Source organism: Onychostoma macrolepis, chromosome 06 (assembly GCF_012432095.1).
Source record: "Onychostoma macrolepis isolate SWU-2019 chromosome 06, ASM1243209v1, whole genome shotgun sequence".
Classification (NCBI taxonomy): domain Eukaryota; kingdom Metazoa; phylum Chordata; class Actinopteri; order Cypriniformes; family Cyprinidae; genus Onychostoma; species Onychostoma macrolepis.
Window position 1 is genome coordinate 23,986,436 of NC_081160.1, and position 20,114 is coordinate 24,006,549.

A 20,114-nucleotide genomic window follows, 5' to 3' on the forward strand; every position below is an offset into this window, starting at 1 on the left:
TTGCCTAGGTTATTTGGTTGCGTAAAATTTTTGGATGCTTATAGTTTGATTGGACACACGAAAATTTATCAATCGAAGTCAATTTGTTCACCATGTGAAATCACCAGTTGGTAAGTACACGTGCAATATTGTTTTTTGAACTTGAGTTTTCTCTGATAGGTATAGCGGCATGTTTCTTTTGAGACGTGTCGGATTTGTTATTTTTGTGTAGTGTTGTGGTGAAAGTGGGTAGTAGTAATTATCCCGGACGAGCCCCAATTTGTTACGACCCTTGGCTCAAGGGAAGCAACAAAAACAAGGGACACACGTAAACCAAAGTATAAGCTCAAAAGTAATGTTTATTTAACTGAAAATCAAACAACATTAAATATAATGAAAGTAATTAAAGAAAATAACAGTATCCCTGTAGTCATCAGTTAAGTCAGTGTGTAAAGCAAGATGCGTGGTTGAAAGTGTAATACAATGTTGAAGATAAAATGTAAGTGCAGAAAGTAACAAAATACGTCGCAAACAACGTCCAACACAAAGTCCAAACAAGTCTCTCTCCAAGTCTCTCCCTCCTGGCTCAGTTGGTGTTCTCTTAAGCAGCGTCTAAGGCATGGTCACAGGTGTTTCCAGTTGACTGCTAATTGAGGCAATTAGTGGGCTCAGGTACCAAACAGCAACTCTCCAAAACCAACAGCAGGGGTCGTCACAGGGTGGAGTCAGGGGACGGGGGCGTGTCCAACAGGCCTGGGCATGCCTCCCTGGAAGTGACGTCATCGGCCCGAGACGCAGATCACAGCAGATCACCGTCATTGAGCAGAGGCATGCGGGCGGATCGTTTCCTTTTATTCACTAGCTTTAAAACATGCATGTTTTCATTTTATTAACAAATGTATATGTGTATTAGCAGCGTTTGCTCAAGTTAAAGAAGTTGTTAATATGAACATCTGCTGTTTATTTCTCTCAATGTGTGCACACTTTTATAGCATTAAAATGTGTATTGTTTCATCTGGTTAACTAAATGTGCATTAATAGTGCTTGTTTAAAATCTCTTAACCTGTGCACAGCGCTCTTTGTTTACATTAGTTCAGAGTTACTGCTAGTTTTAATGTAAAAGAATGCAATTAACTTCACAAACTATACATCATTAAAAAGGTCTAAGACTCAAGCTTCATATCCATCTCGACTTCGTTTTTCATTTACATAACTCCTGGCATAAATTAAGAAATGACTGGCACTGGAAGTTTAAAAAAAAAAAATGAAGCTCGAGTCTTTTTGGTTTAAATTCTCGTGGCCACGAGATATTAATGGGTAAACAAACCAGCGTGACCATAGCAACCTGGGATTATCAGAGATGTATTTATTAATATTTTATTTTTAATTAAGAAATTATACAAAAAAAAATACATTATTAAATTATTATATTAACACCACCACGGGGTAATTTTACCCATGGCTGTTTTTCAAATAGGCTACATAATATAAGTCTTACAGTCATTTACTTTTACTAAAATTGTGTTATTTACAATCCCCTGTTTATTGTTAAAAAAAATTGTTTAGATAAAACCAGTACAAATATGGGGCATTTATACCTAGGGACAAATTTACGCATAATTCCTGTCATCACGTTCAAATGAAGATGTTTCAGATGTTTATTCCTCTACTCATAAATGTTCAAACTTTGGATTAAATATTAATTTGTGTTTGCAATTTTTTATCGTTTATGGCTCCTACTGTGTTGCTTATTTATTCCTGAAAAAAAAATCTGAATTATGATGTAATGAATAAAACAATTTTTATGATTACCCCAAGTTTATTGGTGTTGTTCTCTTATTCAAATGATAAATTATATAACTAAACAAATTAATTAATTAGGTGAAACTGTGGTCTTGAATTTGCCATTGTACATCCTTTGCAATGTGGTGAATTAGTATTGCTTATAATAGTCTATTTAGGGTGTTTTAGTCATTTAAATAACATGGTTATCTTGAAACATTTTATTAGCTATAATATTACAACACCCAAATATGTATTTATTTCCTCGTAATTCTCGTTGTCATTGCAGACTGGTTTATATTCATCATTAAGAAAAGTGATTAGTGTAACCTGCTTAAAAATAGCTGTGAACTTAAAACAACAGGACAAAAACATAGCTGATGACTAAAAATAATAATTTTATGACTCTAGACATTGTGAAGACAGTGGCATAATACAGTGGCATAATACAGTGACATACTACGTTTTTAGCCATATCAAAACAGTAGTCATGGCATGGGTAAATTTGACCCGCTGGCGCTTTTAGTTATACAGTGACCTCTGGTGGTTGAAGTGTTAACCATAGGCTACCTACTGGACTGTATTGCAAGCGATGAAGACAACATTCGAATTAAGTTTATTATGAATAAATGTTACATAAAGTATAATAAAATAGGCCGACAAGAAAACATTTTTATCCATCCCACAAGTCTTGTAAGTCCATGTATTTTATTAGTATTGGTAATATTTTTATATTCGTTGTTAATGTAGGCTATTTGATTTATTTTCCCTTCATTTCGATCTCTTAACGTTCAGGGCTGTATAATAATAATAATAATAATAGCCTAATATACACATATATTACATAAAAGACGATCAACGGACTGTGGGATGGATAAATATATTTGATCAGTCTCTGATAATCCCAGGTTGCTATGGTCACGCGGGTTTGTTTATGCATGATTAAACTCATGGCCACTACATACAGTATTATCAAGTTCCCACGACTTAATATCTCGTGGCCATGACAAAACTAAACCAAAAAGACTTCTTTTTTTAAACTTCCAGTGACAGTCATTTCTTAATTTATGCCAGGAGTTATGTAAATGAAAAACGAAGTCGAGATGGATATGAAGCTTGAGTCTTAGACCTTTTTAATGATGTATAGTTTGTGAAGTTAATTGCATTCTTTTACATTAAAACTAGCAGTAACTCTGAACTAATGTAAACAAAGAGCACTGTGCACAGGTTAAGAGATTTTAAACAAGCACTATTAATGCACATTTAGTTAACCAGATGAAACAATACACATTTTAATGCTATAAAAGTGTGCACACATTGAGAGAAATAAACAGCAGATGTTCATATTAACAACTTCTTCAACTTGAGCAAACGCTGCTAATACACATATACATTTGTTAATAAAATGAAAACATGCATGTTTTAAAGCTAGTGAATAAAAGGAAACGATCCGCCCGCATGCCTCTGCTCAATGATGGTGCCTGGATCAGCTGTGATCTGCGTCTCGGGCCGATGACGTCACTTCCAGGGAAGCATGCCCAGGCCTGTTGGACACGCCCCCGTCCCCTGACTCCACCCCCATGTCAAAACAGCGCCACAAAGTGAGACGCGCAGAAACGTGAAGCGCAAAGGGGAAAACGGTATCGCAAGCTCAAACTTGACTGAAATGCAAAATAAAAGCTGCATTGCAAATAAATGAGTAGATATGGCCATGGAAAATATGTATTGCAAAATCATTGCTTTTGCTCTGTTTTATTTATATTTTGCAATTCTTTATTTTTCTTTGCAAAACTTATTTTCTTCTCGCAATACTTCATTTTCTTTTGCAATTCTTTATTTTTCTTTGCAAAACTTATTTTCTTTTGCAAAACTTTATTTTCTTTTGCATATATATGCGGCATTAAATTGACTCCATAGAGAGATGTAGTCTTTCGACAGACCCTCCAATCATCACGCAGAAGCCCGGAGTCCAGGCACGCCCACTCCTCCATTCACCCCCAGAGACGCTGGGCGTCCGTAGGCGGGACATAATCGCAGCATTTATCCAATGACCGTCTAGTTTCGAGGCACTGAAAAAAACTGTTCAAAGCAGCCCCATTGAAGTCAATGGACGCTCGGCTTCAACAGAGAAATACACTGATGCTAAGGGGATGTATGAGAAGGAAATCGAGTCCGACCTGCTATATGTAGCTGATTCTGAACGAACTCGTCTTCGAGATGAACGTGTTCTAACGCATTTTTAGTCAATAAAATGTTAACACAATAGTACATATTTGACCATTAATTTTTTTACATTATAGGGGAAGCCGAGCTTCCCTTGCAGTCTTAAAGAAATCCCCACTGGAACTCAGGTACCCAGTTTTTAGTACGTTAGGTAATTAAGCAATTTCAAAACATTAAAATGTTAGATTTAATGCTTTATTAGAAATGAAATACATATTTACAACAGTGTCTTTGAATACATAAATAACTGAAATAAAAACAATTTAGCTTTTTCCCCAAGGGTTCCAACAATACAATATCATCTGAAATTGTTTCTGAAATAAAGTTGGCATCATATAATGGGCTGCACAATATAGACTTTCTTATACTTATATTCCATACTTAGTGGGTGTTTTTGTATTAACGTTGGACAGTAGTAGTTGGCTCTGGATGGTGTTAACTCTGGCAGCATGGCGAATCATGGTGGGTTTCTGTTTGTTTAATTTCAAGATCGAGAAGAAATGCGACTCTCAAGCTGTAAAGAAACATCATATGAAAACATTACTAAAATTATTCTAAAAATTAAATAAATGAAAACAGATGAACAAATAGCTACTGTCTCACATGCGTAAAGTAGAATATTTTTCTACAAATAATGGTCTTACATACATAAACCACAAAAAAATCCATTAGACCTCTAGAGGTGTGTAATGATAAGTACAAACATATAAATTAAATTCTAAATTTAAGCTACTCAAATCACTAATAATAATAACATATTAGATCTTAAGTATGCATATTATAATATTTCCAATATGGCATATCATAAACCAAAGCAAGGGTTTATGCAATCCCTAACCTTTATCTAGTGATACACACAGCTGGTTTTGAGCATCTTAGATTTATGTTTACGTAAATTCTCTAAAAATACGCGTTAAATGCAAACCACCAGTGCCCTCTGTGTGATAGTGCAGCTTGAAGAACCAAGACCTTGTACTGTTATTTGTTCCATTTTTCCTGTACATATTTAAAGGCATGAATGCATGTATGAATGAGTGCAGGAGAATAAGAAAAAGATATATGGATAGATATATACCTCACTTAACTCCTTTAAAATGCTTTCTCGTTCCTCAGTTTCTCTCTCAATGCCTGTTGTTTCGAGCCAGTTACTCAAGACTTTTTGGAGCTTACGCCATGTCCTAAATACACACATACAAACACACACACGCAGACTGGTTTCACTATATTACTGAAAACATCTCATTAGGTGCAGTGTTTTTTTTAATTTTTATATGAAGCTGAAGATATTTGTTAAATCCCTTTTGCTAGATAAAATGAAATAGCAAAACATTCATTCTCTGTGCAGAATTCAAATATTTTCCCTTCATTAGTCTCTCAAACGTAGCAGAAACAATTACTCACACCAAAAGCCAAGTTTCCTTTGTGTTTTTTAGAATAAAAAAACCCAATTTAATATGTTGATTCAGTCAAACTACAGCTGGTTTGTCAATTAACATTTCTTCAAAACAGCTTCAGTCTGAAAATGCATTTGTAATGTATATTTGGGACTTTTACTGCAAGATCACTTTAGCTGAAAAATCTGTTATATACTAGCTAGCTATATATATATATACACACACACACACACACACATATATATTATATATAAAGTCATGGCCAAAAATATCGGCACCCTTGCAATTCTGTCAGAAAATGCAACACTTCTCTCAGAAAATTGTTCCAATTGCAAATGTTTTGGTATTCACGTGCTTATTGTTTTTGTTTGCACTGCAACAACACAAAAAAACAGAGATGAAAAGTCAAACTTGATAAAATTTCACACAGAACTCAAAAATGGACTGGACAAAATTATTGGCACCTTGTCAAAATTGTAAGAAATAATTGCTTTTCAAGCATGTGATGCTCCTGTAATTTGTATTTAGACACACATGTGGCAAGTAACAGGTGTGGGCAATATAGTAATCACACTTGCAACCAGTTAAAATGGAGAAAAGTTGACTCAACCTTTGTGTTGTGTGTCACACTGAGTATGGAGAAAAGAAAGAAGTGTAAGGAGTTGTCTGTGGATTTGAGAGAAAAAATTGTGGAAAATCATGGGCAATCTCAAGGCTACAAGTCCATCTCCAGAGATCTTAATGTTCCTGTGTCGACTGTGCGCAATATCATCAAGAGGTTTACAGCCCATGACACTGTAGCTAACCTCCCTGGACGTGGACGGAAGAGCAAAATTAATGAAAAATTACAACGAAGGATTGTTCGAATGGTGGATAAAGAACCCTGATTAACTTCCAAACAAATTCAAGCTGATCTGCAGACACGAGGTACAACAGTGTCAGCTCGCTCTATCTGTCGCCATCTGAATGAAAAGGGACGCTATGATAGGAGACCCAGGAGGACACCACTGCTCACACAAAGGCATAAAATAGCAAGACTGGAGTTTGCCAGAACTTATGTGACAAAACCACAATCCTTCTGGGAGAACGTACTGTGGACAGATGAGACAAAAGTAGAGCTTTTTGGTAAAGGACATCATGGCACTGTTTACAGAAAAAGAAATGAGGCCTTCAAAGAAAAGAACACAGTCTCTACAGTCAAACGTGGTGGAGGTTCAAAGATGTTTTGGGGTTGCTTTGCTGCTTCTGGCACTGGATGCCTTGACTGTGTGAATGGTATCATGAAATCTGATAATTACCAAAGAATTTTGGGGTGCAACGTAGTGGCCAGTGTCAGAAAGCTGCGTCTCCGCCAGAGGTCATGGGTCTTCCAGCAGGACAATGACCCGAAACACACTTCAAAAAGCACTCAGAAATGGTTACAAACAAAGCGCTGAAGATTTCTGAAATGGCCAACAATGAGTCCAGATCTGAATCCCATAGAACACCTGTGGAGAGATCTCAAAACAGCAGTTGGGAGAAGGCATCCTTCAAATCTGAATGACCTGGAGCAGTTTGCAAAAGAAGAGTGGTCCAAAATTCCAGTAAAGAGGTGTAAGAAACTCATTCATGGTTACAGGAAGCGATTGATTTCAGTTATTTTTTCAGATTTGACTTTTCTTCTGTTTTTTTGTGTTGTTCCAATGCAAACAAAAAAAAATAAACATGTGAGCACCAAAACATTTGCAACTGCAACAATTTTCTGAGAAGGGTTGCATTTTCTGACAGAATTGCAAGGGTGCTGATATTTTTGGCCATGACTGTATGTATGTGTGTGAGTATGTGTATGTATATGTGTATGTGTATGTGTATGTATATGTGTATGTATATGTATATGTATATGTATATGTGTGTGTGTATATGTATTATATGTATATATACACAGTGGGGCAAAAAAGTATTTAGTCAGCCACCAATTGTGCAAGTTCTCCCACTTAAAAAGATGAGAGAGGCCTGTAATTTTCATCATAGGTATACCTCAACTATGAGAGACAAAATGAGAAAAAAAATCCAGAAAATCACATTGTAGGATTTTTAAAGAATTAATTGGTAAATTCCTCAGTAAAATAAGTATTTGGTCACCTACAAACAAGCAAGATTTCTGGCTCTCACAGACCTGTAACTTCTTCTTTAAGAGGCTCCTCTGTCCTCCACTCGTTACCTGTATTAATGGCATCTGTTTGAACTTGTTATCAGTATAAAAGACACCTGTCCACAACCTCAAACAGTCCAACTCCAAACTCCACCATGGCCAAGACCAAAGAGCTGTCAAAGGACACCAGAAACAAAATTGTAGACCTGCACCAGGCTGGGAAGACTGAATCTGCAATAGGTAAGCAGCTTGGTGTGAAGAAATCAACTGTGGGAGCAATTATTAGAAAATGGAAGACATACAAGACCACTGATAATCTCCCTCGATCTGGGGCTCCACGCAAGATCTCACCCCGTGGGGTCAAAATGATCACAAGAACTGTGAGCAAAAATCCCAGAACCACACGGGGGGACCTAGTGAATGACCTGCAGAGAGCTGGGACCAAAGTAACAAAGGCCTCAAATCCTGCAGTGCCAGACGTGTCCCCCTGTTTAAGCCAGTACATGTCCGGGCCCGTCTGAAGTTTGCTAGAGAGCATTTGGATGATCCAGAAGAGGATTGGGAGAATGTCATATGGTCAGATGAAACCAAAATATAACTTTTTGGTAAAAACTCAACTTGTCGTGTTTGGAGGAGAAAGAATGGTGAGTTGCATCCAAAGAACACCATACCTACTGTGAAGCATGGGGGTGGAAACATCATGCTTTGGGGCTGTTTTTCTGCAAAGGGACCAGGACAACTGATCCGTGTAAACGAAAGAATGAATGGGGCCATGTATTGTGAGATTTTGAGTGAAAACCCTATGTGAAAACAGCTATATGTCATTTAACCATGCAAAACCACATGTCCTATTCATCATGTTCATGTTTTTGTCTGCTTGACAGGACTATACCAATTTGTTTATCTTGTTTTAGAGCAGTTAAAATGTGGTGCTTTGAGTCCAATTCTCTAATACTGACTGGATGTTCAACATGGCACCTCATGGCAAAGAACACCCTGAAACTGAGTTACAGTACAGTGGCCACTGGCATACAGAGGTTTTCCAAGACGGGTTTCACTCGGAACAGGCCTCGCAAGGGTCGATCAAAGAAGTTGAGTCCTTGTGCTGTGCATCAGGTGCAGAAGCTGGCTTCAAAAAACAGACGTATGAGTGCTGCCAGCATTGCTTTAGAGGTTGCAGAAGGTCAGCTTGTCAGTGCTCAGACTATATTCCGCACACTGCAACAAGTCGGTTTGCATGGCTGTCGTCCCAGAAGGAAGCCTCTTCTGAAGCTGGCTCACAAAAAAGCCAGCAAACAGTTTACTGAAGACAACCTGTCCAAGAGCATGAATTACTGGAACCATGTCCTGTGGTCTGATGAGACTAAGATATACAGGTGCATCTCAATAAATTAGAATGTCATGAAAAAGTTCATTTATTTCAGTAATTCAACTCAAATTGTGAAACTCGTGTATTAAATAAATTCAATGCACACAGACTGAAGTAGTTTAAGTCTTTGGTTCTTTTAATTGTGATGATTTTGGCTCACATTTAACAGATGCAAGTACAGATGCACCTGTACTTGTTTGGCTCAGATGGTGTCCAGCATGTGTGGCGACGCCCTGGTGAGGAGTACCAAGAAAATTGTATCTTGCCTACAGTCAAGCATGGTGGTGGTAGCATCATGGTCTGGGGCTGCATGAGTGCTGCTGGTACTGGGGAGCTGCGGTTCATTGAGGGAAACATGGATTCTAACATGTACTGTGACATTCTGAAGCAGAGCATGATGCCCTCCTTTCAGAAACTGGACCGAACGGCAGTTTTACAACATAATAACGACCCCAAACACACCTCCAAGATGACAACTGCCTTGCTGATGAAGCTGAAGTTGAAGGTGATGGAGTGGCCAAGTACGTCTCCAGACCTGAACCCTATTGAGCACCTATGGGGCATCCTCAAGCGGAAGGTGGAGAAGCACCATGTGTCTAACATCCAACAGCTCCGTGATGTCATTATGGAGGAGTGGAAGAGGATGCCAGCAACAACCTGTGCAGCTCTGGTGAACTCCATGCCCAGGAGCATTAAGGCAGTGCTAGATAACAATGGTGCCCCTACAAAATATTGACACTTTGGACACAGTTTTGACATGTTCACATAGGGTGTACTCATTTTTGTTGCCAGTTATTTAGACAATAATGGCTATATGTTGAGTTATTTTTAGAGGACAGTAAATTTGTACTGCTATACAAGCTGCACATTGACTACTCTAAAATATATCCAAGTTTCATTTGTGTAGTATTGTCCCTTGAGAAGATATACAAAAATGTTTGCTGAGATGTGAGGGGTGTACTGAGATATATGGAATAAATTTAATTTTAATCTCTTTGATTGCCATAAAAATAATTAATAGTTAAAGTACTTTTTTTCATAAGAAATTCTGCACATTCATCCTATTTAAAGCCAAATGTACTTACTGGAGCTGTTTTCTGTCTTGCTGGTATTGTTGCATTTCCAGTCTAATGTCTAGTAGTTCTTTTGTGAGATTTTGTGTTTGCTCCACATCTACAGTCTCATCTTCCTCATTCTCCTCATCCTGCTCAGGTAATCTCCCATGTACACCTACAGCCCAGACGTGATTAGCGTAAATGGTCTTTCAAAATGTTACTGAACCTCAGACTAATAAAAATGAAACTCTCTTCATATTGTTATGTTTTTACCTTGTGTTTGGAGAGGGTGGGAAGTAAAATGCATAGAATACAGTGGGAGCTCCTGATCGTGTAAGCTTTTTTGCTGTAAAAAAAAAAAAGTGCATAATTCATTCAATGTAAAAGTTTTTACAGAATGATTAGTGTATTCAAATAAAGACGAATTGGCAATACACATTTAAGCCAAAAATACAAAGCTTCAAAACAAAAACATCAGAAAGTAACCAAATAAACAGGAACTGCCAGGGAAAAAAAAAAAAAAAAACTAATAAAAGTAACATACACAAAAGCATTCAAACAAGTGTTCTTACAGCATCATTGCTTACCTTGCCATGTGCTAAAGAGACAGTAAATGAAGATGGAGGAAGCAGTATGTCCTGGTCAGTAGTGGGGATATATCCAGTAAGGCCAGGTTTGAAGGGGAGGACCTTTGGTTGTAGCACCGTTGCAGGTGACTCTAGTGGGTTGTGGGTCAAATGGACTGAGGGTAATGGAGAAGTCTCTCTTATAGTCAGCCTCTGACTACTGGAGCACCATAGATAAAGGTAGATGTTCATAAGTATGTGAACATAGTTATTAATAAAAATGATTGCGACTCTAGGTTTGATGCATACTACACCTGCTGATCTTGAAGTCACGTGGCAGAGGTTTGAATGGAGACTGCAGAAGGTCATCTGGTCTTCTCGGTTGCAATCTAGATGCTCGAACTGACCACCTGTTACCAGAACAGGACATTTCCATTAATTCAAGAATGGTCAATCAGATTAACTACCCTCATTTTCAAAATCTGAATCAAATTTGTAAAAATTAAAACAGGATTAAGATATTGTATCAAACACTACTTACTCTTTCTCTATCATGTGTGTTATACAATTAATTATACAATAAATTATAGAAGCTTGTAGTAGATTTAAACACAGTAAAGCCTAATCCGACTAACAACTTAAACATAAATAAAATCAAAATTAACATTTGCAATAAGGCTGACTTACAGCTGACTGATGATGGAATCTTTCTGCCTCTGCTCTGCTGGTTGGCTCCTGATTGGACAAGGGGTGGGGATGGGGGTGTGGTCTTCTGGCAGAAAAAAAGACACACTCTTCTTGGGGTGACCATCTGTTTTACCCTTGACAGGCTTGCACAGTGCCCGCTGCTTCCATCGTATTGCACACCGCCTCACCACTTCCTGCAGCTGTCGACAGCTCTGTATGTAATGCAGATTACTTAATATTTATGCAAACACATAAATATGTACTCTTATAAACTATACTGAAATGCATAAATGCACCTGTTCATAGCTGTGCTGGGCGATGTTAGTTGAGAATGCATTCATGTGTGCTGTGTGCGTGAGGATGTGTGTGACACCCTCTCTCAACAGTTCATCTCTGTAAAACTGAGCTGCCTCAGTCAAACGCTTCTGTTTTCTCTGACGCTCTGCAATCCAGAGCCGCCACACGCAAAACACCTGAAAACATACAGAACAAACAGTAGGGAATTCTGCAGTTGTAGGAAGCCTGCATTATCATTAATAAGCAGTGCATGATCTGGCATTACCTTGGCCTGTAGGTTGAGGGACCAATGCCAAAGGGCAGTCTCAGTTTTCTCCGCTTCTATTCTTCTGCTCTCCAGCTGTATGTCATAAACATTCAAACTCAGACAGAAAATGCAATATAAAAACTTCAAAGAGACCGTAACAATCAATCATAAGTAGCTGCAGCTCAAAAAAAAGGAAATGAGGCAATATCAGCAGCTCCACCTACTGCACAGTAAGCGAGGCTATAATAAAGCTTTAATATCACAAGTATATTTAAACAACAGGCTGTGCTATATTAATAAGAGTTTAATTAAACAATTTGCTATTTTTTAACAAGGAGATAAAAAAGCATTTTGTGTCATAGCAGTTAATATAATACGCATTTGAGAGCAGCTGGAGCACTGTATTGACCAATCAGCATCAAGGATTTTTTGGTAACACTTTACAATAAGGTGTCATTTGTTAACATTAGTTAATGTATTAATTAACATGAACAAACAATGAACAATGCATTTATTACACTAGTTATTAATCTTTGTTAATGTTAGTTAATGAAAATACAGTTGTTCATTGTTTATTCATGTTAGTTCACAGTGCAATAACTTCAATAATGCATTAGTAAATGCTGAAATTAACATTAACTAAGATTAATAAATGCTGTAGAAGTATTGTTCATTCTTAGTTCATGTTAACTAATGTTGTTAACTAATGTTAACTAATGAACCTTATTGTAAAGCGTTACCGATTTTTTAATAAAATCCATCAAATATGATCGAACACTTTGTTAAATCAAAACTCACCTGAGTTTTCCAGCAGATAAAAAAGCGCTGACAAATCCTCAACTTGTGAAGCTCAAGGCTTCTTTTCTTCATTACCTAAAAACACAAACATATATATACACATGATACAAAATATCAAATAAATAAGATTGGACTTGATGAAACATATACAGATATGGAGACTTAGACGGTTACCTGATAAGTTTTGTGATGCTGAATATTAGCGGTCCATGTGTTGAGGGTTCTTCTTCCCAGGGTTCTGTTGTAGTATCTGCTGGCCCTCTCATTCTCCAGCCTCTCGTCTTTTACCTCTGTGCTTCGCTCTCTCCATCTTCTCAAAGCCACCTGCATGCGAACTAGCAGTACAAAAACAACACTGAATAATTTCATCATTACACAGACTAATAACAGTGGCATTCATATAACCAAAGTACATTTATCCAGGTGTGTTTGTGCTTGTTTCAGAGCTTCCTCCTGCTGGTGACGGTGAAGATGAGCAGATACTGTTATCTGTCGCCATGCCAGAAACACCTATCCAACAATTCAAATATATATTATTTAGTTTATAAAGTTGTACTTATAAATAATAGGTGTTACTTTTTACTTGTTATACAACAAATTTTGATATAAGCACCTCAGATACAAGGTGCTTTTGAGAAAAACATTTTGCTCTGTTTTCCTTCTCTCTCTCTTCCATCAACTGTGACACGTTTATCCTCCATGAACTGAGCATTCTTCTGCAGAAACATAAATTAAAAAAGACAGAATAGATCACATATCTTAAAATACACACTACAGTAAATTATAACAAAATAGATCATAATAATACCTGACAAGGTGCTGCTGATGCTCCTGGTAACGGCACTCCACATTTTGGTTTATCGATTGAGTCTGCAAATGGTATGACTACACGCATACATGCAAAAACAACGGGTTAATAAACTTTTCAGCTGTAAGCTTGATATAAACAATTTAAAATACGCTACTATAATATAGCAATATTTGCAAATATACTGTATACTGGGTCAAAACAAATGTATTCATACCTTCCAAGCCTCTAGAGCAAGTCTGAGCAATCTGCTGTTGTAATGTTTCTCCATTCGTGCAAGTTTCTCTCTTTTCTGTCTTTTGTGATCTATATACTGTTCAACAAGCTCGTATTTACTTATTTTAGATTCACAATATTTCAAACCAATAAAAACAACATCATCATCATGATTTAACAAAAACATTATCAGGTGTTTTCTTAGTGAATAGAGCCAGATGTGCCACTCGTACCTGATGCCAGTCTGCCATGGCTCTTCTCAGACAGCACTGTCCGTAATGATCCTCTGCCTGCTCGAAATGTCTCTGACTAATCAACAATACACAAAAAAGCTTAAACTGCATCAAAATTCTCTGTGGTTTATTTAGATGTCTTTCCTGTAGCTTACATTATCCGATTCACACCTGGTCTGTATGTTTGCAACAAGGTTTCTCCACTGGTTCAGGGCCTTGCGTAGCAGAGACTGTTTGTAAAGCGAGTCGGCTGCTGCTTGTTTGAATCTCTCGTCTCTACACTGTACAGCACTGGAGTACCACTTAGACCAGGCACGGGCACAAGACACATGTTCGGAATGCAACAAAGCCTATGAACAATACACAAATAACAGTAATCATGTGACATATCATTTCAATTTAAGTTTTCTGTTTTAATATATTTTGCAAAGTAATTTATTCCTGTGATGATAAAGCTGAATTTTCAGTAGCCTTAAGTCTTCAGTGTCACACAATCCTTCAGAAATCTTTCAAATATATATTGATTTGGTACATTTCCTAATATTATCATTGTGGAAAATTTGTGTGCTGCTTAATATTTTATGGAAACTGTGATACATTGTCTTCAAGATCCTTTGATGAATCTAAATGTCAAAAGAACAGCATTTATTGGATATAGAATTTATTTATTTGATATAGATATGTCTTTAATGTCACCTTTGATCAATTTAGTCCATCCTAGCTGAATGAAAGTATTATTTTCTTTAAAAAGATATCTCACTGACTTAATTTTTTTGTGAATGTATATTCATGGATGTCATCTTACCGTTCTTTCAGCAAGTCTCTGATCTCTCTGTACCTCCAGGTTTCTCCACCAGGTGTAAAATGCCCAACTACAAGTCTGCTGCCTGTATAGAGGACAAAAACATGTACGTTTTCAGTACAATACAACTCAAACATGGATATTCACACTATTTTAGGCACAGAAACTTGCCTGTAATGTTGTTCAGCTCTCTCTTTCTGCTCTCGTTTCTCTGTGCGTTGTGCTGCAAACTCCATCCAAGTGTTCACACATTGTGGAAAGATACGTCGAGCAAAGCAGGCATCAGCACGTAGTTCCAACTCCTATGTAAATATGTATATATACAGATAGTTTGATAATATATTAGAAGCATTTTTAAGGCAAAAATGGGGAAAAGTGCAGTTCATTACTAACTACAGGTGGCCTATGATATAAGATAATGACAGTGTGGTGGCTACCTGCATTTGTCTGTGTTCTGTGAGACGTTTTCTCCAGCGATGAAGGCAAGATCTCAGCACAGAAATTCTGTTGATTAATAACAACCATTTAAAAGTCTCACAGACCAACTCAAATGAAAAAGCACATGTAGATTGTTTTGCCAACAGTGCACATGTTTAAATCATTTATGTAACTAACTTGCGATGGGCTTGCAACACTCATTCGGGGCTGCAGGCTTCTGTCCTCAGCCTGATCCAAGCGCAACTGCCAGACTTTCCAACACCTTGCCAGCAACTGAAAAATGTCAATATCCATTTCTGGCATTAACACTTTTTACACAAAAACCTTATGATACATAAGGTACTTAATGACTTAAAAAGACAAAATTTCAAAACATAACATTTATAATCATTACTGATAGACTACATGTCTATGAAATTTATTTATTTATTTATTTTTTTTAACAGTACAATGAACTCTTTTATAAAAAAAATAAAATAAAAATTCAATTAAAGAAAGATGCAATTTCCACTATTATGTTAAAGAACACAAAAGAAGATATTTTGAAGAATGTGGGTAACCAAACAGTTTTTGGTCCCCACTGACTTCCATAGTATTTTTTCCATTCAATGGAAGTCAGTGGGCACCAGTACATTTTTGGTTACCCACATTCTTCAAATATCTTCTGTTTTGCTCAACAGAAAGTCAGTCAAGTTTGGAACAACTTGAGAGTGAGTAACTGATAACAGAATTTTAATTTCATGATGAACTACTTCTTTAAATTCAAGGACAGATCTGTCAAGAGTTGTGTTTATGATGTGCATTTGTGTCGTTCATACAATGTGATGATGATGCTGGACACTAATATTCTTGTTGAGACGATGAGTTTTACTTTGAGTGACGTTTAGAGCAAGGCCTTTTAAACCCAAATGCTGTGAAGAAATACAAGACCAACATAATTAAACAAACAAGCAAAAAAGCTATATAATAAAACATTAAAATTTCTAAGGACAAGAACACAACTAACCAGAAGATGGAGTTGTCTGTGATGCATTGCAGCCTTTTCCCTCTTAGCCTTCTGTGAGCACAAACTGACATCTTCAAGACAGCTCAGGAAAACAACTGCATTATGTACCATCACTGACATATTTCATTTTTTCTTCTAGTATAAAAGTATACGAGAACGTTCTGTTTAACTGTGTAAGTAAAGATACAGTGTCTCCAGTGTGAGAACGCCAGCTGCTGGGAGCCGTGCTGGGCCCGTTTGTCTGCTCTCTGTCCTCTGTCTTTCTCCGCATGCCTGGATTGCAGCACATTGTTCCACTGACACCAAAACTTCTCCAGCACAGCGACGTGCCATACATCCTGAGCAACAGCTGCAACACAGAAGACAACTAAAATGCATAAAATGCAAAAAATAAATGCATAATTGTGACTGATCAGTTCGCCACTGTATCACTGTAAGTATATTACTGTATTGCAATTAAAAAGCCTTTTGGGGTTGGTTTTTTGAATTTTTTTTTTAAATATGCATTTTTGCATTGCCCACCAAGGCTGCATTTATGCGACTAAAATACAGTAAAAAAAAATTTTAGAATTTAAAGTGACTTTTTATTTTATTTTAATACACTTAAATGTTTCAGCATTTATTTGAAACAAATATTTATTTGAAATGTCTTCACAGTCACATTTAACCAATTTGACTAACAGTGGTATGTATCTTAAATATAAAAAGTGAATGGCACCTGTTTTCTTGATCTTAGCCTGTCGGTTCTCTGTGTGTCTGATCCATCCATGTAGTGCATGTCTTAACAGTTGAAGACAATAGTGACGATGAGCTTTGGACTCCTTCTCTTTCAGAACACAGGCTTGTTTCTTCCTGTCTCTCCAGTGCAGCCATGCCTGTGAAGAATAGCCACTTTAGAAATTTTCATCGTACAGTTGCATTCTCATATGTTCATACTCACTCTGCTCTGAACAGTGTGAGCCCAGTGTCGCAAAGCAAGATCTTCTTGATGGTATTCCACATCCCTGTGCTGTAGTGTCATATTCCACACAGTCCAAACCCACCTTTAATGACCAACATATGCACAAAAAAAATATGTCACATTAGTATTTTACTAAAAGGCCATTTTAAAAAATAGGCCTTCAGTGTGATACACATGCATATTTATTATATAAACGTATCATACATATAATTTTTAATTAAACCATTCTAAGTAATTACTTAATACTTTTATTCAGCAAGGGTGCATTAAATTGAACAAAAGTGACAGTAAAGAGATTCATGTTAAGACTTCTATTTTAAATAAATGCAGTTTCATTTGAACTTTCTATTCATCAAAGATTCCTGAAAAAGTGTATCATGGTTTCTACAAAATTATCAGGCAGTACAACTGTTTTTGATCCTTGAAAATAATAAGAAATGTTTCTTGAGCAACAAATCAGCATATCTCAATGATTTTTGAAGGATCATGTGACACTGAAGACTGGAGTAATGACTGCTGAAAATTCAGCTTTGCCAACACAAGAATAAGTTACATTTTAAATACATAAAATAGAAAAGTTGTTTTAAATTGTAATATTATTATGTAACAATATGTAATAACAATATTACTGTTTGTATTGTATTTTTGATTAACTGTTTTTGACTGACCCCAATCTTTTGAACAATAGTGTACATGTATTTCTGTCTAATAATATTACTCATTAATTAATATACGTAAAATTAATAAATTATATCAACATATTGACTGATTTATGCTTGTTTACTTGCTTAAATCTTAATATAAAATATTGTTGTCATATTCAAGTCTCTTATTTTATGCTACACTTCGACCCTACACCAGGACTGCAACGCTGTTTATTATCTATCTGGCTGCTTTACCCTTATGAATGTGACTCTGCAATATTTTTCTGACACCACATAAGAGCAATGCTCACTTTAGTACAGCGAGTCTCTCGTGCTGCACTGCTGCCTCCTGCATTCTGCGTTTCATGCGACACATGTCCAGGTACAATTCCCAACCACTCCACACACAACGTAGTTTGTGCTTTGTTTCTGCAGTACAAATATTCAGTTACAGCTACTATGACATAATACACAACATAATCATCGCCAGTAATGAGAGATGAAATGCTGAAACTTTATTCACATCTTCATTCACCTCTATAAACTAAAATATTATTAGAATAACCTCATACATACCAAATCTGATTGCAAGTTGCAGTTTTTTCTTTTCTTCTCTCTGGACAGCATCAAACTCCTGCCAGGCTTGAAATGTTTTGCAATACAGCATATACCTATAATGGCCCAAAAATAAATAAATTATGACTGGTGATCATTGAGAACCTAGCCATTAAAATAACCCGCATAACAGCTTCTCAAAAATGTTTCTTGAGCAACAAATCAGCATATCAGAATGATTTTCGAAGGATCATGTGACACTGAAGACTGGAGTAATGGCTGCTGAAAATTCAGCGCTGCTGACTCAGTTATAAGTTACATTTGATATTAAAATAGAAAACAAATATTTTAAATTGTAATATTTCAAAATAATACAGTTTTGACTATTTTTGTTCAAATAAATGCAGCCTAACTTACGTATAATGGCAATCTGCCCTTATATTTAGGGTCCATTCCTTTCTTGCATGCCACCACTCATCTTTCCAAGCCACTAAGGTTTTCCTCAAGATCACTTTGCAATAATGAGATCTATAAAAAAAACAACAACAACAATTTTCATTAAATAAACATCATATATCGCACAGTAGAACCACTGCAGTATTTCTTTGTACATTTTAGTTCGCTATTTAAACACATGACCACTATACTGGACCTGGCTTGTGATGTTGTTATTCGTCCAAAGGTCTTCTGAATCCACAAGTGAAGGAACTTCCGAGCAAGATGCCTAAATACCCCCAAAAAACAGTCACTTATCATGACATTCACAAAACATAAACGAATGGGGGATGCCATTATCTCCTACCTTATCCTCAGCTCTTTAAGTCTACCACCTCGGTTCCAAGTGTATCCGACCCGGTAAGTGTTTCTCCGTATGGGTGTTTTGCGTGGCCGGTTCTTTTCTACAACACCAGACAACTGTTTCCCAGCTTTTGGTCTTGTCGTTTGCATCTTTAATAGATCATTCAAGCATACATAATTTTCAGCAAATCAGCGCATTGTCTAACACCCAGTGCTTGAACTATAGCTGGTTGAAATAAAGTAAATAAAGTAGCTTTTAGGGTTTTATAGACTCAACTTAAGGCTTTAACGCCACTGCAGCTCATTACAAAGTTGTCATCGTACTGACAACACCTAACAACAAACCATAACTGCCGCTCTTCTGTGTTGAATACATTTTCTTCCGGTGAAATGTCATAATAAAAGACCTGCCTAAAATGGTAACTTGAACATTTTAATAATGCAGTTATATTATAATTAATAATAATAATGCAATTGTGTTACAGTAATACTAATACAGATATTTTAAAATAATGGAGTTATATTAAATTGATTTAATCTATTAAATACATTACTGACGCATCCTGTAGGACTGGTCTTTTATGCCTTTACTGTACACAGGATTTTGTGAATTTATTATTGAAGCGCTTTGCTTTTTAAGTTGTGTTCTACATTCATTAAAAAATGTCACGCAAGAGTGCAGACAAGGCCAAGGTCAACGTATCAGTTTGTGAGATTTCTTAGGAGAGTTAAGCAGAAACTGCGTATTTGGGCTATATTAATCTCTTAATGACATCACAGAACAGAACATTTTTTAGACTCACATAATGACTCAATATGGCCTATAAATAGATAAGGTGTGTAGACTTAACGGTTTTACTCATGTTTCCATCTCTGTTTCCAAGCTTGGAAATGAATTCAGTGACATAGTGACATTTACATTTACATTGAGTCTGAGTGATCATTTTTATACATTTCACATAAATTGTTATGCTGGTAATTAATTATTTAGTTTTTTTCTTTAAAAAAAAATAAAAATTCAATGACTTTATATGTGTGCATACACATACATTAGTCAATTCATGTTTTCTGTTTTATTCTATTGCATTTTAATCTCATTATACTTATTGTTTTTATTAACAATAT

General features: G+C 36.4%; 2 protein-coding genes across 2 annotated transcripts; one reads left to right on the forward strand and one right to left on the reverse strand.

The window, feature by feature from the left end:
- Positions 1 to 4,178: 4,178 nt before the first annotated feature.
- On the reverse strand, positions 4,179 to 19,359 carry sfi1 (SFI1 centrin binding protein). The gene is given in 32 exon segments (XM_058780146.1): positions 4,179 to 4,471; positions 4,474 to 4,498; positions 5,060 to 5,162; positions 9,964 to 10,108; positions 10,207 to 10,279; positions 10,521 to 10,719; positions 10,814 to 10,909; positions 11,187 to 11,398; positions 11,483 to 11,659; positions 11,749 to 11,823; positions 12,529 to 12,603; positions 12,703 to 12,863; positions 12,942 to 13,038; positions 13,142 to 13,244; positions 13,337 to 13,413; positions 13,554 to 13,649; positions 13,786 to 13,861; positions 13,957 to 14,135; positions 14,591 to 14,668; positions 14,755 to 14,889; positions 15,025 to 15,095; positions 15,205 to 15,298; positions 15,844 to 15,936; positions 16,032 to 16,102; positions 16,219 to 16,380; positions 16,750 to 16,906; positions 16,972 to 17,074; positions 17,948 to 18,065; positions 18,213 to 18,307; positions 18,609 to 18,719; positions 18,844 to 18,915; positions 18,994 to 19,359. Coding segments are annotated over 32 exon segments (3,594 nt in total). The 5' UTR covers positions 19,140 to 19,359; the 3' UTR covers positions 4,179 to 4,352.
- LOC131542996 (uncharacterized) lies at positions 7,186 to 9,334 on the forward strand. The gene is made up of 2 exons (XM_058780145.1): positions 7,186 to 8,885; positions 9,048 to 9,334. Exons 1-2 carry the CDS (start codon positions 8,341 to 8,343, stop codon positions 9,190 to 9,192), a joined length of 690 nt encoding a protein of 229 aa, XP_058636128.1. The 5' UTR covers positions 7,186 to 8,340; the 3' UTR covers positions 9,193 to 9,334.
- Positions 19,360 to 20,114: the final 755 nt, after the last annotated feature.